The sequence below is a fragment of the Equus quagga genome, chromosome 3 (assembly GCF_021613505.1).
Source record: "Equus quagga isolate Etosha38 chromosome 3, UCLA_HA_Equagga_1.0, whole genome shotgun sequence".
In the NCBI taxonomy this organism is placed as follows: domain Eukaryota; kingdom Metazoa; phylum Chordata; class Mammalia; order Perissodactyla; family Equidae; genus Equus; species Equus quagga.
Window position 1 is genome coordinate 150,234,551 of NC_060269.1, and position 17,623 is coordinate 150,252,173.

Genomic DNA, 17,623 nt, shown 5'->3' on the forward strand with positions numbered 1-17,623 from the left:
TCGGTTCTGTTTCTCTGGAGAAGCCTGACTAGTGACCAGTGACAGTGGGATGATGGGGACGGGGGGTGGTCTTGGGGCAGTGCTTCTCCTCTGTGCGGGGCATTTGTCCTTCTTCTGCCTTGAAGCTGCCTTCGAATCCTCAGTGCTCTTCCCCACCCCCCACCCCCTCCACATATGCAACTTCCCAATTTGGTGACTCATCTCGAGGCCGTTAGGTGGCATTAACTCCCAGCCTTCAGAGATGAGTAAGTCACGACTCAGACTCCTGGGGGGACTCAGAGCTACAATGCACTGTGTGTGTGGAGGCGCACGTGTGGGGGCGTGTGGAGGTGCAGGCAGGCGTGGGGGCGGGGAGCCCCTGAGTAGCACCCCGTCGTGGTGACAGGGAGCCATGTGACCAGCACCAGGCCCTTGGTGGGAACTCTGGCCACTTCTGCTGTGGTTCCAGAGCCTGCAGAGTGGGCTGTGAGCTCAGGTTTATCAAGGAGGGAAGGGATGGGGGAGCTGCTGGTGGGGTGTGGGGTGTGGTGGAGATGCGCAGGGAGACTGCAGGGAAGAAAGGGAGCAGGGGGCAGGGCCGTGGGAGCTCGAGGCTCTGCCACCCACCAGCTGTGTGACATGTGATGTCCACCTCAAAAGATGGCGGGGGCCGGCCCATGGCACAGCGGTTAAGTGCGCACATTCCGCTTCATCGGCCTGGGGTTTGCCGGTTTGGATCCCGGGTGCGGACATGGCACAGTTTAGCAAGCCATGCTGTGGTAGGCGTCCCACATATAAAGTAGAGGAAGATGGGCACACATGTGAGCTCAGGGCCAGTCTTCCTCAGAAAAAGGAGGAAGATTGGCAGCAGATGTAGCTCAAGGCTAATCTTCCTCAAAAAAATGAGATGGCAAGAGACCATCCAGTGGGTCATGGGTGTTAGGAAGATCCATGGAGATGTGACACCAAGGAGAGCTTCCTGCCTTAGACACTTGGCCAAGGCCAGGTGGGACAGCCTCCAGCAGGGAGGCTGGGAAGGGGTCCTGCATACAGTGGGAGCATGGCCTGAGTGCACCCCAGACCTCGCTAAATGCGGAACGTGGCTCCTCTGCTCCCCGTCTATCCCGGACTCCCCGTGAAACCCACACCTCTGGTTCTGTTGGCTTGGGTAAGACGGGCGTGCTAGGTGGTTCTAGCACTCCTGCAGCCTGGGCTGGGAGCCTCCAGGCTAGAGCAGGGCTCCTCCAACTGTTAATATCTGTCCAAATCACAGGGGGTCTCTTTAAAATGCAGACTGCGACTCAGAAGGTGTAGGTGGGGCACAGGGTCCTGCATTTCGAACACTCGTTCAGGGGAAGACGCCGGTGCTGCTGGGCCAGTGACGGGTCGCACCGCGAAGCACTCAGCTTTCCACTCACGACTCTCGAACTTGCCCGAGTATCAGAATTCCCCCGGGAACCTGTGAAGATGTGGACTCCTGGGCCTCCCTCCTGGGGATGCTGATGTGGTGGCCCTGGGGTTGCACCGTCCTGGAGGTCCAATGTGTGGCCAACATGCCCCCACGTGTTGTGCTCATCTCACTAGCCCCGTGGGCCCCACACTCAGGGCCTCGTTACTGACTGTTGCAAATGCCCTGAGGGCCACAGCCCCGGGACCACTCAGCCTGGTCATTTGAGGACGCGTCCAGCTCTCAGTCCTGCTTGTTCATCCTCCTGGGACCTACGAGAGGGACGTTTGGCCCTTGGCTACTTGATTTTGGCGCGCATTGGTTTGGATGCGAAGGGGTGGCTCAGCACCCGGGTTGCGTTTACCCTAAGGCCGCCCTTGAAGGGGCTGGAATCCCCATGCCTCTCCCAAGCTCATCTGCAGGACCCCAGCAGACACCACATGACAGCAGGACTGTGGGCCCGACACAACATGATGATTACGTGCCGTAAACTCCGTGGCTTAAAACAACAGAAGTTTTTCCGTCGCGGTTCTGGGGCCCAAAAGTCTGAAATCAGTATCACTGGGCGGAAATCAAGGAGAATCGGTTTCCCGCCTCTTCCGCCTTCTGGTAGCGGCTGGCATTCCTTGGCTTGTGGCCGCATTGCTCCCATCCTCAGGCCAGCAAACCTCTCCTGCTCCATCTTCACGTCACCTTCTCCTGTGTGTGTGTGCGAATCCCCCTCTGCCTCCCTCCTATGGGGACACTGATTGCATTTAGGGCCACTGGATAATCCAGTATCATCCCCCATCTCATGTGTGATTTAATCACATCTGCAAAGACGTTTTCTCCAAATAAGGTGACATTCATGGGTTTCGGGAAGCAGGACCTGTATCTTGGGGGACCATTTTTGGCCTATTGCACCAATGGTCTGAAAAAAAATCCAATTCTGCTGTCCTCCAGAAGATAACTCACCTACCTCCTTCTTCATGTTTCTTTATATGCTTGGCATGAAGCCCAATGCTTGAAGCTGGTAGGAAGTCAATAAATGTTTGTTGAGTGAATTAAAGTAGGCTTGACATAGGAGTCAGGAAGAGCATGAATGAAGAATCTGAAAAGTGGGGGAAGAAATCAGAGAACTGCAGGTGGGACTATAGGAATGAAGTGTGGGCAGCATATTTAGATGTCACCTTAAAGAGTCTGGACACTGTCCTGAAGGCAAGAAAGAGCTATATGAGGTCCGTGCACAGGGTAACTCATTCATTCACTCAGGCATTCACTCATTCAGCACTCAACAGCAAAGCACAGGACTCGGCTCTGTGGGGGAGTGAAGACAGGCCGCCTGCCATATATATATATGTATATGTGTATGGCACATATATATAAAAGGGGAGAGAGAGTGAGATTTATTTTAAGGAATTGTCTCACATGATTGTGGGAGCTGGCAAGTCTGAAATTTCAGGGCAGGCCAGCAGGCTGGAGTCCCAGGGAAGAGCTAATGTTGCAGCTCAAATCTGCAGGCAATCCGCAGACACAATTCCCTCTTCCTCAGGGGACCGTCGTCTTTTTCTCTTTAGGCCTTCAACTGATTAGACGAGACCCACCCACATTACAAAGAGTCATCTGCTTCACTCAAAGTCTCCTGGTTCAAGTGTTTCTCTCACCTAAAAAAATACCTTCACAGCCACATCTAGACGGTATCTGACCAAATCTGGGTACTATGGCCCTGCCAAGTTGACACGGAAAAGTAACCATCACACCTGCCATATTTTCTGGGGCATTGAGATTGACAACTATTGAATCTTTGTGGAGGTACCTTGCGTCATTACATACCATCCTTTTCTGTTCCTGTGAATAATTTCCGCCTTGAGTTCTTCTTTGTACAATATCAATCTGCCATTCTTGTTTTTTCTTAATTTTAATATTCAAATGGTGTCCGCTTTGATCCTCTATTTGTCAGCATTTTAGGTACATTCCTTGTAAATAGCACATAACTGGATTTTGATTTTGACCCCAATCTTATAGGCTTTTATGGGAAATTCAAACCATTCACATGTCTCATGAAAGCTGATATCCACGGTTTTGTGTATTTCATCTCATTTTAGGTTTACTTTTATTAAGCTCTGTTATTGCTCTTTCCTCTTTTTTCTCTTCCTTAATTTTGCCTCCTTGCTTTTTCTCTCTGCCCACCACCTCAACCCATGAATTCACAGGTTCTACTCTGCTGCTTTTCCACCAGCTGCTGCTCTCTGATTCCTGATAGTCCTAATTAAGCTGATAGTTCCCTGTCCATGTATGGAAAGTAAGTGGCAATGACCCCCCACGAGCTTTTCCTCTCCTACTTCCCCCCCCCCCCCCCCCCCCCCCCACTGGGCACCAAAGCAGATCCTTGAACTTCCTCCCTCTCCCCCAACCAGATGTGATCTTAGAATGTTCTGGCTTCTCCACTCCGCCCCTTGCTCTTTCAGCTCCTGGGTTTTGCTCAGGTTGAGTCTATCTTTTACTTCCAGGCTAATATGAGTTTCCCGTACAGTACGTGGCATGTGTTTCAAGCCTCCTTACTTAGCAATTATGCAAAGGCCCAGCCATATTTAGATTTAACCAGTATTTTGCAAGGGGCACTGCTGGCTGCCACTTCCTGTTCTCCACGTCTGCTCTATCTTGGGATCTCGGCTGTGATTGAACTGTCTTGGGGAGAGGGAACTTCTGGGGTGAAAGGGGATGTGGCCTGGCCCTCTCGCTGGCTTGCCGCTGGGAGATGTTCTTTCTTTTGTCCTGGAAGATGAATTCCACCATGGCAGGGGAAGGCTCCCTCATCAGACCATGAGAGTTCCTGTGTCTTGTCCCAAAGTCCCCTAGGAATCTGGTACCACTCTGATTCTCCTGCCTTTGGACGTGACTGGTTCTTTCTGGGACTCTGCGAGACTTTCTCCTTACGCTTGCAGTTGGAGACCACACAGCCTAGCTCCGGCCCGGAGACATTTTCTTCTAGCATTTCTTCATTTTAGTTTCCCCTCCAGCTCCTGTTCTTTGCATGCTGTCCCTGCCAGAACTCTCCCCAAAGCCTCTCCTTTCCTTCCTGATGCTTTTCATGTGTTTTTCCTCCATGCTATCTTCCCGTTTGCTAATTTTCCTCAGCTCGATGGTTTTCTTTCTGAATTTGCCTATGACTTTTGAAGCTTTTTTGTTCCACAGAGTATGTGAGATGTTGCTATGCACTGCCCGAGGCTCCTTAAGCAGTCTTGTACTTTTTTTTTTTTTTTGCTGAGGAAGATTCGCCCTGAGCTAACATCTGCTGCCAATCTTCCTCTTTTTGTATGTGAGCTGCTGTCACAGCACGGCCATCGATGGATGAGTGGTGTACATCTGTGCTAGAGAACTGAACCTGGGCTGCCAAAGCAGAGCGCCCTGGACTTAACCACTAGGCCACCAGGGCTGGCCCACGTACGTTTTTATTGAAGTTCATTTTTCTCTTCTCCCAGGCCTCCCAGGAGGAATTGTTCAATCTGTCCTTTCCCTCTGCTTATTGAGTCCCCACACAGGGTTTAGGGAGCGTCCTGGCTTCTCTGTACTGTGTGTTCAGGGCCCGTAAGGACCAGGCCATGGTGGTCTCCTGGGCAGTGGGCAGCCAGCAGGTGGTGGATGACAAGCCGCTTTCGTTCTTGTGGACAGTGAAGAATGAGTTGCTGGGAGAGGCCTCTCTGCTCTGGCCTCGCAGGTGTGAGGAGGGCTGCTGGTTCCCAAGGGTGGGCAGCAGGAGCCTTTCAGACTGGCCCCCAGTCCTCCGAGCTGAAGGAGAGGATAGGCGGTCAAAATGGGTGGGTTGGAAAAAAAACACCTAATTGGTTTTTAAATAACCTCTAAGCCTTCAATAGACAAATGAGAGAGTAGATGCTTCTCAAAATTAAGAAATATGAAATGTCTAGCCTCTTAGTTGCCATGGAAATGCACATTAAAATTGCAAAGAGACCATTTCTTATTTAACATATTAGGAAAGGGTGACAAAAAGGTAATTCCCCACGCCGTGTGTGCCCCTTAGAGGTAAACTGCAAACAACTTTGAGAAACTTGTTTTGGTAAAATGTATCTATAGATCAGAAAAAGTCTGCCAGGACCCAGTGGGTCTGCTTCTGGACTCCGCTCTATCGAAACAGTCATGCACGCACAGACGGTGTGATCATGGTGACCGGGAAACCCTTTCTTAAATGTACATAGACCCCAAAATGTGAACAGTAATCCTCTTTGAGTGGTTTTTTCTTTTTTTCTACTTTTTGTAATTCCCTGAATTTTCTGTAATTAGTATAAGAGGGGAAAGAGTTCTGTGTGACTTTGGACAGACAACTATCCACATCCAAGCCCCAGTTTTCTCATCAATAAAAATGAGCCCGATGCCACCAGCCTCACTGGGTTGTTAGGAGTGACATGAAAAACCTCCATGAGTGAAAGTCCTGCAAACCGACCCTGGGGCAGAGCGGGTGCTGCTCCGTGGCCGTTTCCTTCCTTCCCTGTGAGCCTCACGGTGCTGGCTGGCTGAAGAGCTGGGGGTGGGATGGAGAGCGACAGCTGGAGAACAAAACGAGATCACTGATGGGGACTGTGAAGCTTTGAGAAAAGTCCTCAGGGCAGGGTGTCCAGCAGATGGAAATCATCTCCAAAATCATATGAAATCTTTGCTCCCAACATGGTGGTAACATATCTCTGGGAGCCACTCTGAGCCAGTTTCTGAATGATAACCCACGACAGGCATCTCAGGTTGGCTGTGAGGACCAGACGTGGAGCACACACAGCCCAAGGGGACCCCGGGGCCACAGGCCAGGGCCTCGCAGTCCCAAGGGCCTGTTTCGGGGATAGACCTTTGAGTTCATCTCCAAACCACACCTCTCAGACACGGGAAAGGACCCAAATAAGTGAGTCTCCGAACCGCCTGCGCCTTGCATCATTCCCTGGGCTAATGTGTGTTCTTAAACGAGCCCCTCCATTATCTTGTGTACAGCGCACTGCGTTGCATCTGAATTTGTGCATTTTAAGCTGCCCTTGATTACGTGTACACATTTAAATGGGACACATTTTTCTATTCCTGCGGCTCTATCAGGAGGGCCTCTCTCTCTCCGGCTAGACAGGAATTAAGGCGTCTGGCGCACAGTAGGCGCTCAACGTGTTAGTTAATATTGCAATAGCAATGATCATGAATCTGAAGTTGGGGGCTTTGGGGCCAGAGTGGGGGGCGGAAGGCGCTCCGAGTTTTTTCTAAGGGTCCAACCACCTGTTACAGAGGCCAGGAGCCTCGCCCAGCTATGGGACGCCGTGCGGGCGGGGGCGGGGCCGGGGCGGGGCCGGGGCGGGGCGGGGCCGCGGCCCGAGTCCGCTCGGAAACTTTCGCCGTGGGCGGGCCGGACCCGCCCACTCGGCCCTCCCCTGCCCGGTTGTGCGGGGGCGAGGCGGCGGCAGCCAGGCGAGACGAGCCGTGATTGGCGGAGGCGCCAGGTGATTGGCAGGCGCACCAGCCGCTCAGCGGGCCGAGCCGGCGCCGCATCCCCCGGGACGCTTAGGGAGTGGAGCGCAGGCTGCGGCCCCGCCCCCGGCCCCGCCCCTCTCGGCGCCGAGGTCGGCGCTCACCGGCTCCCATTGCAGCCGCGCCGCCCGCTCTGTGGTGGTTTTTTCCCTCCGGCCGCGGCGAGTCCGGCTCCTCCCGAGAAACTTTGCGGCGGGCCCCGAGGCCCGAGGGCGTCGCGGCGCCGCGTGCGCCCACTTGCGGCCCGGTGAGTACTTCGGGGCGAGGGATGGCCACGAGGGGGGCTGGAGAGAGACCCAGGAGCGCCGAGAGGCGCCGCCCGCCTCGGGCCTCAGTTTCCCCATCAGAGCGGTTAGGCGGCCGGTCCCAATGCCCCTGCAAGTGCCCCAGAAGTTGGGGGGGGCCGGGTCCCGCCCGCTCCGCGACGCCCACGGCGATCCCTGCCCGGGCCTGGGTCTGGTCTTCTTCGGGGGATGCGCGCCCCCTCCGCCCCAGCCCCGGCCCCCCGGGAACCGTGGGCACCGCGCGCTCCGAGCACCGTCACCATTGCGGGCGGCAGGGGCGACCCCTCCCCGCGCCCAGCAGCGCCGGGTCCCGAGATGCACCGTCGCGGCCCTTCCTCCGCGGCCGTCGGCTGGGCGGCTGGAAGGCGCCCGGGACCCCGAGTAGGGGCTGCGGGGGCGGTGGGGGTGCAGTCCTCCAGTGGGTCCCCGGCCCGCCGGAGAGGGCAGCCTCTGGGTCGGGCTGAAGGGCCCACAGCCCACTTAGAATCCGTGTGGCAGTTACTCTCCCCGTAGGGCTCCTCCTCGATGGGGGGCGGAGGGGAGTCCCCGCGGCAGCCTGGGGTCCTGGCTGGGGTGTACCCGGCCTTGGGAACGTTGATGTCTGTTTTGACAGATGGAAGCTTTCTGCGGACTCTGACCCGGCCCTTTTGGGCGTGACGGGTTCCTGTCCTCCCTCCCCGGTCCTTGTAGTTGATGTTAAGAAATTCCAAGGAATAACATTGGTACAGTATTTAACCCTCTCAGTCTCTTAGGGGTTGGGATCGTAGCCCCATTTGACACATGAGGAAATTGAGGCTCTTTGGGGTTTGGTGACCTGCCCGGGACCACGCAGCTGGTGGGAGACCTCTGCCCTGGGCAGCTGAGAGCCAGGGCAGCCCCGCCTCTCCTCACCTTGGACTGTGACCCCTGGCGTTCGGCCCTGTGTAAAGAGCTTTCCCTTCTGCCTGGATCCATCACTCCTGGAGCACTGGGTACCCTCTGTGCTGGCTGCCCGCCCTCACTGCAGCCCGGGGAGGGCGCCGCGCTGATGGAGGCCCAGAGGCCACACTTTCCAGTGTCCCCTCCTGTTCCCCTCTGTCTCCAAAGGGCTGTGATTGTCACAGGAGCCCCTCCAGGGATTTAGAGAGGTTCGTTTGTCCTCCCCTCCCCCAGCAGGTGGACCTTTGACTGGACACAGGAAAGTTTGCTGGGAACGACATCTCTTCCTTCCCAGGATGGAAGAGTGTGTGGAGGGGCTCCCCACTCCCCCTCCCAAGCCAGGGCTGGACAGGCCTTCAGGACTGGTCACAGACCCAGCTCGGTCCCGGCTCCCTTAAATGCCTGCACTTCCAGACGGAGACCAAAGCCTGGTCCCCATGGTGGTGATAAGGATCATCATGTGTAGAGGGGGCTGTGTGCTTCCTTCAGCTCCCCCTCCTCTCCCACTTCTCTGCTACAGAAAGAATCACCTTGGGCCAGCCACAAACCAGGCACCCTCTGCCTCCCCACCCCTGGCGTTCAGGTGGTGATGCTCCTGTCTCCTGGCCCCAGAGCCATGCTCAGATGACTGCCCTTGGCTGGGCCTCCCAGCCCCCTCCCTGGTCTCCCCATCCGTCCCCAGCAGCCCGATGGTTCTTGAACTGCCACTTCCCCACTCAGCACTGTCTTGCACTTCCTTCTGGCCCCAGTCTTCTCAGCCTGGCACTCGTTCAGGCCCTCAGTGCCTGCCCTGGCTGCCTGCTCAGCCCCTTCTCTCGTTCCCGTGTCCCTCCCCAGAGGTCACTTCCCAGGAGCCGCCTGCACCTTCCCGGCTGCACTGCTGGCTCATCTCCCTCTGCCTTTTCTCCTGGGCAGCCGCCTGTGGGAATGTCCAGACACCTTCCTTCCTCCCCTCTCTCCACCCTTGCCTGGCTTGTGCCTGCTTGTCCTGAAGGCTTGGTCAAGTTCTCTCCTCCAGAATCCTTACCCTCCCCCTTTGCCACAGCAGAGTGAGGCGCCCCTTCTGTGCCTGCAGCCCCCAAGGTCTCCGTCTTTGTGGTGTCTGTTTAGGTGTCATCCTTCCTATCCAGGCTGAGTTCTGGAAGCGCAGCCCTGCAGGAGTCCTCTCGGCCGGGGGGGGCCCGGCGCAGTGCCCGGCGCAAGATCAGCCCACTGACCCACCTGCCCAGGCACATGCAGGGGCCACGTGTGTGGTGGGGGCTCAGCTTCTGGGAGACGCTTCTGGCTGTTTGTGATCCCTGCCTGGGGCATTCGCAGGTTGACCCCCTCTTTCTTCCTGTGAACTTGGTACATCCAGTAGAGCCGAGATGTTCCTTGGTTTGGTCCTTAGTACTTTGGGGCAAAAATAGGTATCTCGGAGCCTCCAAGGGCTTTGTGCCCTTGGCTGGAGGAGCAGCCCTGTGCCAGGGGGCTGGGCTGGGCCGGGCCGGCCAGAGCAGACATCCGGGACCCTGGGAACTCCGGGGCCTGCTCCCTTAGGGCTCAGACACAGGTGAGTTTTACAATAACATTTTGTTGTAATTCCAAAAACCTGGCACGTTCATTAGAGAAAATTAAGGAAGTACATTTAGAAAAAGAATAGAATGAAACCACCTGTAATCCCTCCAGCCAGAGATAGCCAGTATTAGCATTTTGGGGGCATTTTTTTCCATCTTTTTCTGCAGATAAATTTTGTTTTCATCCGCTATAGACTCGGGATAATACCTCATGCCGCTTTAAATACTGTTTAACAGTGTGAACACAAACGTTTTCCTCATCTTCAGAGGTTGTTAGACACGGTCATGATTGACACCCCTGTAGTGTAGCACCATATGGAGGGGCTGTGATTTTCATCACTGTCCTCTCTGGCCAGTGCTGGAGGGTACAGCCGGGGTGGACAGCAGGGAGGGCTCTGCAAGCGCACAGGCGTGGAGGTCAGCAGTTGCGTGAGGGTGTCAAAGAACAGCACGTTTGGGGAGTGAGTGTGAAACCTGGGCGCATCCCTGGTCATCCCTCTGGGCTTGGCTCCTAGCAGTGGAAGCTCTGGTCAGAGGGCCTGGGAATGTCTTTAAGGTTTCCCCGGGGGCTTATTTCAGAGATGGGGCTGCCCCCCGTGAGAGCAGGGTGGGGGCTGGCCTGAACAAGGGTTAGAGCGTTTTGGCAGCCGTCCACACGCAGTCATTCTCCACGAGTCAGTGGACGCACAGTCCTAGCAGCCGTCTCCGGGGGTGGCAGCCCCTCAGCCGAGCTCCTTGGTGCTGGCATTTTGTGTTTCAATGGGATAAAAATATGCCTTGGTGCTCATGTGGAAAGAATGCCAACCACGCTGCTTTTTGGATCTTACACAAGGACAGGTTCCAAGCCGCTGCTCTGGCCATCAGGTGGCAGCTGGGGTTGACTGCCCCTCTCGTTGGTGGGTCGGAGGAGTCTCGGAGCCAGGGCAGAGCGGGGTGGTGATGCTCTTGTGCTGCAGTTGGGGTTCCAGGGCCTGGGGGGGTACCTACTTAGGGTCACATGGCAAGATGAGGGAGGCTCCTTCCCCAAGGCCAGGCAGCCTCAGGTGTACCTTATGTGCCAGGCAAGGCGGCAGGTATTCCAGGAAAAGGAGATGCAGCCCCCACCTTCAGGGCCCCCAGTGTCCTGGAGAGAAGACCCGCCAAAGAAGGAAAGGCCAGACATTCTGTGGGTCCCTCTACCCGGAGATCATCTGTGATGCTCCCTGTGACCCAACCGTGACCCTGTGACCCAACCATGGCAACGAACCATTCATTTGTTTTAAAATAAGCAGCCCTTTTATCCACAAAGGGCTTGGCCAACTCTCAGGGGACCCGAAAGTGAATTCTCCTTTATTCCTCCATTCTTACTAACCAGAGATTTTACTTGACACAGTTTTGTTTTGGCTGTAATGTGACACACATAGTGATTAGCCCAACGGGCCAGCCAGAACTTGTGTTTTCCTGAAATTCCTATTATGTTTTTCAGCTGAATATGCCTTTATTTAGCACCTGAGAGAATGGCTTGGGTTTGTTAATGCTTCATAGTATGCAGACGGCTTTCTTATCCTTCACACTGTACTCCCCATAGCACCCCTCCATGGGAGGTGTATCCCCACTTTACAGATGGGGAGACTGAGACACAGGGAGGCTAAGTAGCTGCTGGTAAAGGGTAGAACTGGGATCCACTCCCCGTGTTGCTTCTGGTGGTAAAGTTGTGTTCTGTTGGCCAGGGACAGTGCTGTCCCCCTGACCGGGGGCCCCTGAGAGGGGGAGACAGACGAGAGGAAGGAGTTTCTGCGGTCCACCTCTGCTAGAGCGGGCTCCGGTGGAGAGAGCCCTGAGTGCTGTGTGTTCACCTGAGAGCAGGTGAGGGAGACAGGGCTCAGCCGAGGCAGCTGGGACGCTCCCGGGAAGGAGGCGAGGCCCTGAAGACGACTAGGCCTGGGCCTGGGCCTGGGGAAGCAGGGGGAGGACATTCCAGGGAGAGGGCTCGCACAGGCGAGGAGGTCAGCAGTTGCATGGATGTCAAGGAACAGCCCGTGTTGGGGGTGAGCGGCCTGGGGGTGGGGCGTGTGGTGGGGTGGGATTGCAGAGCCCCGACAGACTTTGCAGGGCCCGTGGATTTGAATTCCACGATGAGCTGCACGGCCTTGGGTAGGAATCTCACCTTTTTGGACCCAGGTTTGCTTGTGGTGAAACGCGGTGAGGGTTGAAGGATTAGCTGTTTCTCGACCAGAACACCGGGGTAACAGCAGTGCCTTCTGCACAGGGCTGCTTGAGAAGCCCCAAGAAAACCCGTGCCAAGTGCTGAGAGCAGAGCATGTTCCGGATGCATGTTTGTTTCCGTTGTTATTAATGACCGAGGTTCCCTGGTCTAGGTCAGTTCTCATTAAGGCAAGCTGCCCTCAGCCATTCCAAGAAGGTGGCACTCGATTCCAGGGGCAGTGGGAGCCACAGGAGATGGTGAGGTAGGACGTGGTCCCATGTGGTTCGAAGACCTGGCTTCTTGGCAGTCTTAGGCCAGCCACTGGCCTGCACGCACGAGTGGGTTCAGTAGGCGGGTTCCCGCTGGTTTCCCCCAAAGGCCGGCTGCCTGCCCTTTCGCCTGCATGTGCAGCCCAATGAGTTTTGCAGGAGTCGCCTGTTTGTTTCCCAGAAGGCTGGAGTGGAAACAGTACCGAGCTCTGCACCGGTTTCCAAGCGGATTCACATGGCTTGACCACGCTTTTGGTTTGCACCCAGGGGCGTGTTTTACAGTAAGGGCTCAGTCCCTCTGCGGGAGGAATGTCCAGATTGAAATCTACACGGTTCTTTGGCAGATGCAGATCCGATCTTTGGGACCCATTTGTAGCTGGGGATGGGGCAGATGTGGATGTGTACCTCCTGGGAACTGGTGTTTAGAGCCTGGAGCCACCCCTGACTCTTCCTGTGACAACAGTCTCCACAAACGTCCGTCGGCGCCTACTCTGGCAGCTCGGTGCTTGGAGCTGGGCATTGGGAGGTGGCTGGGACCCTGTCCCCTCGTGCAGCTTGTGGTCTGTGGTCTTATCTGGTCCTCACAGCACCCCCAAGCATGGGGTGATTGTCCCTATTTACAGTTGAATCTGAGGAGCAGAGAGGGGAGGGGCGTGGCCTGCTCAGAACCGCACAGCTGGTGAGGGTGGAGCTGAGCGCACGGGGCCAGTGGCAGGTTAGGGTGGGAGCCGGATTCCCTCAGAACCAGCCTCTCCTGTCTCAGCTGCCTCATCTCAGTGGATGATGGACATGGGCTTGAGGTGGGGAGGGTCATGGGATCCTTTGGGAATTTGAGCAACAGCCTTTGCAGATCCTTCACACAGTGGGCATGTGGTCCCGATAGTTTTGGAGGCTTGTGAGGCCCATCCAGGGCCCCTAGGTTTGGGATCCTTGGCCTCGAGGACCTCCCGGAGCTCTCAGCCCCGTGTCTGTGGCTCGTGGTTGCCCTGACGGCATCAGTGGTGGTTTTCCACGTTGTAAACAGTGTGTGCAGCTCCTTTATCAGCTCTTCACACACTTCCCCTTGTCGTGAGACGGTCCTAGAATCTCCGTCTCTCTCATCTGTCATGGTCGTCTCTTCTCACACACCACTCGGCTTACATCAGTCTGCGCTTTAATATGTGCTCCCATCCGGTGGCTCGAGTTCTGTGACTCGTGCCCTGGGGTCAGGGCCTGGCAGAGCCGGCTTTGGAGTCAGGCAGATTGGACTAAATCCTGGCTCCACCGCTGGTTCCCTCCCTTCCTCCCCTCCAGTCCTTGCCTTCTCACATTCATGTCACTTTTACTCTGTGCTCCCATAAGAAATTACTAAAGGGGCCAGCCCGGTGGCAGCGGTTAAGTTCACACGTTCTGCTTCAGCGGCCTGGGGTTTGCCAGTTTGGATCCTGCGTGCAGACATGGCACCGCTTGGCATGCCATGCTGTGGTAGGCGTCCCACGTATAAAGTAGGGGAAGATGGGTGCGGGTGTTAGCTCAGGGCCAGTCTTCCTCAGCAAAAAGAGGAGGATTGGCGGCGGATGTTAGCTCAGGGCTAATCTTCCTCCAAAAAAAAAAAAAAAGAAATGATCAGAAACTTAGTGGCTTTAAACAGTAGACATTCTTGTCTCCCTGTTCTGGAGGCAGAAGTCCAGCATCAAGGCGTCAGCAGGGCTGGCTCTTCTGGGGCCTCTGAGGGAGGCTGCTTCCTGCCTCTCCGGTTCCGGGTCCTGGTCCTGGTGGCTAGCAGACTCCCTGGCACCCCTGGCTTCCAGCTGCATCTCCTAGTCTCTGCCTCTGTCTTCACCAGTGTTGTCTCTGTGTGTTTCCCTCTTAGAAGGACACCAGTCATTGGATTCAGGGCCCATCCTAATCCAGGGTGATCTCATCTCGAGACCCTTGGTAGCATCTGCAAAGCCCCCCTTCTCCAAGTAGGGTCACTTTCACAGATCTTGGGTGGACATTCCATGCGGAGGCCGCTGTTCAAGCCTCCACAGCCGGGCACTGTGCTCAGTGCTCCCTGTGGATTATCTCATCGAATCCTCACAACGTTCCGTCGTCCCCACTGCTCAGAGGAGGACTGAGACTCATGCCTGGTGAGGAGGGGACTCACAGCCTCACGACCTCAGGCCCCAGCGTGTGGCCGCTGTGCACCTGTTGGGTCAGACGGCCTCGAGTGAGTGTCCTCCTCCGCTTTCCTCATCTGTAGAGTGGGGACGGTCGTGTAGGGCTGTCGTGAGGCGGCATGGGATCACATGCAGAATGGCAGGCAGCCCCCACCCTTTTTCCCTTGCCGTCGTCCCCTCTCTGTACCCAAAACTAGAAGCCAGAGCAGGCTGGGTTCGGCTGGCCCCGGTGTCTGACTTGCAGCTTTTCTTGCCAGCAGGATGGACCCCAGCGCCCCTTCTCCGAGCCCCTCTGGCCCACATCCTCCGCCACCACTGCAGCCCCAGTCCCGCTCGCGGCTCAACGCCACTGCCTCGGTGGAGCAGGAGAAGAGCGGGACGTCCCGAGTTCCCGGACCCCAAGTTGGACCTGGACCAGATGTGGGAGACACAGCTGCCCCAGCCAGGCCCCAGGCCCCGCGTGCCAGGAGCCGAGAGAGAGTGGACGGAACGGGTAAGGGGACGGGGCCTTGGAAGCAGGACTGTCCTCACTCAGCCCAGGCTGGCCTGTTCTGTGGAAACAGAACGAGCACCCGAGTCCCAGTGCGTGGTCAAGCACCCGCGAGAGGTTCTTCCTGTGGGGGTGTCCCTGTGGGTCAGGGCCCACCCACTCCACCCAGGGCCTCTGGTTCTTACTGCACAGCGGGCTTGGCTCCTAAGTTCACAAACTTGGAATGCGGCAGACGTCACGGTTCCTTAATTTGTTTATAATCAGATGGCTACGGCTCTGACCTGCTCATGCTCTGGGCTGGCAGGCGGTTCTGCACCAGGCACTGTGGAGGGGAAGGAAGGCCTCCCCTCCCCCAGCTCTGGTCCCACAGTTCTCAGGGAAGCCCATATTGTCCCTGTCCACTGTGGCCACTCCTCAGGGGCCATTTGGTCAGGCAGCTCTGCTTAGTCTGGGGGCCGTACGTGGCCACTCCTCTCAAGGGCTGGCTGCCGCCCTGTAATGCACCTGGGCCCAAGCCCAGGCCCCTGTGGCCCTCTGGACCACTGTGCTCCATCTCTAGGCTGGGCTGCTAAGGGCTGCCGCCCCAGTCCACTCTTGGGCCTCCTCAGGTTTCCACTCCCCTAGGCCTTCCCAGGAGGCACCCCAAGGGGCAGACGTGAGATGGTGCGAAGACCTGGGTGGGACAGGACAGCTGGTTGTGGGGCTGGCTACCTCGCTGATGTGGGAGGAGGGGCACTAGGGTTTGGTCCATCGTATGTCCAGCTGCTGCTCGCTGAGCGTGGCCCTTTGCCGGTCCCGAGTGGCTATTGATAGCACAGGTGATTCAGTCCTGCCCCCTGCCCCAGGGAGTCCACAGTCTGGGGAGCACAGGGAATAATGGGGCCTGGGGAGCACAGAGGTGGCCCTGGACTCGGGGCTGGGGAGGTAGGAGGCCAGCTTTCTAGGAAGAGATGATGCCTGAGTGAGAGCTAGCCTGCGGGGAGAGGGCACAGCTTGGGCAAGAGCCAGAGGGAAGAAATGGCCTCGCCTGGGGTGGGGTTGGGGACCTCAGACCTCCTAAGTGAGGAGGAACGGGAGGGGTCGGGTGATAATGCTCGTTCTCTGGCCTGTGATTGAGATACACCAGGAATGAGCTGAGGGCAGGATCGGTGACCAGGCCTTCCACCATCCCTGTTTGAGAGGTTCCTCCATGCTTGGGGGCTGTTGTGGGCAGAAGTGCTCTTGCCTCACTGTGAGTTTCATGGGTGCTCACAAGGGAGGAGCCCGGGCCTCTGGCTGGGATGTTTGGGGAAGACATAGCTGGTGTTGGCATCACTCTTTCTAATAGTTTGCCCAGTGCTTTCCAGTACGTCCTCCATCTCATCCTCACAGCAGCCAGCCCAGCGAACTGGGGACCGTTCACTCTGATGACAGATGGGGTCATAAGAACAGAGCCTGCTCCGGCTCTGCTGTCCTGCTCGGAACACCAGGTCTGAAGGCGTGGTGGGTGGTGAAAGCCCATTGCTTCTCTTCGTGGGTTACTGCCCACCCCTCCCTTCAGCTGGGCCCATTCCACGTGCTCCGGATCTGCGCCCACGTTTCCCACCTCCCCTTAGCTGCATGGGAACCGCTGCCCAAAAGTTGCCGTCGACTCCCCCACCTGTTGAAATCCTGCCAGCTCTTCAGGTGCTGCTGCCTCTTAAGCTCTCTGGCCTGACCCACAGCAAGAAGTATGCGTGCCACCCTGAGCTGGCACGCACGCATAGGTGGGCATGCGCACACACACCCACACACTCAGTGGGAATGGAAGTTTCCCAAACAATCCCAATCCTTACTGTGTGTGTTGCAGTCTGATAGTCTCCGTTCTGTTCCTTTTATTTAAAAACAAATGCAGCTCGTGGGCTGTTAAGTTGATTTTATGACCTACTGGGTCGAAATCTGCAGTTTGACAAACACTCCCTGTGGTTTGGTGCCAGCTCCTCTTCTCGGTGAGTGTGTCCCGCCCCCCGAGCCGGGACTCCTGGAGCACGTGTCTGTGCACACAAACTGTTTCTTTGTTGAATGTCAGGGCCCTGAGGTGGTCCAGGAAGGCCAGAGACCAGCCGAAGTGTGACTCGGCTCGGCTGGTGGCCTTGAGCTGTGTGCCTTGAGGGAGTCGGGAGGCCTCACCGAGGGTTTCTGTGTCTGTGAAGTGGGCGCGATCATACCGACCACATGGAGGTGGCGTGGGGATCACGCCGGTGCTGGGACCTTGTGCCTTGAGCGAACATTCGCTAGGCCCCGTGCGTGTGAAAGCGAGCTGGGGTCGGGATGCAGCGCTGAGTCCAGACTCCCTTGTCCTGTACGAGCCAGCCTGGTAGCACACAGAGATGATCTGCATCTTGAGCTGCAAACTTGACGTGCTTTGTGAATGTCACCAAGACTCCCAGGCCTGCTTCACTCCCTGAGTCCCCTTCAGAGCTCCTCCTGGGAGTCCCCCTGCATGCCGGGGCACCCGTCAAGTTTTATGTCTCCGCTGAATTCCTCTCTGGTGACTGGTCCTGGTGTCAGCTTGGGGCTGTGTGTGTGTGCATCAGATTTCTTCTCTCCCCCGAGGGAGGCTGCTTGTGCTACAAACTGTATGTGTGTGTGTGCGCGCCTGTGTGTGCGCGCCTGTGTGTGCATGCGTCTGTGCACAAACATGCCTGCATGCGTGCCTGTGCGGGAGGGGTGCCTTCTCGGTCTCCCCCAGCACCGCGGGGCAAGCGCTGTGACATCTCTCCTGTTCACAGGCTGAGTTGGGGATGGGGCTTCATTGCCCCTGGTGGACTTTGGGTTCAGGAAGTTCCAGCCCCCACTGCCCCTGGTCACGCCTCATCTCCCCTTCCTCCGGCTCACCCAGCCTT

The 17,623-nt window shown here is 56.7% G+C and overlaps 1 protein-coding gene across 2 annotated transcripts in view; it reads left to right on the forward strand.

Moving 5' to 3' along the window:
* Nucleotides 1-7,009: 7,009 nt before the first annotated feature.
* The window catches only part of WFS1 (wolframin ER transmembrane glycoprotein), a 31,873-nt gene continuing 21,259 nt past the window's right edge, over nt 7,010-17,623 (forward strand). Inside the window, exons 1-2 of one of the 2 annotated variants that reach the window (XM_046656488.1) lie at nt 7,010-7,163; nt 14,527-14,762. In XM_046656488.1, the coding sequence (XP_046512444.1) occupies nt 14,531-14,762 (232 nt within the window). In that variant the 5' untranslated portion in view covers nt 7,010-7,163; nt 14,527-14,530. The remainder of the gene's footprint in view (nt 7,164-14,526; nt 14,763-17,623) is intronic. The other variant, XM_046656487.1, reaches the window with a different exon arrangement.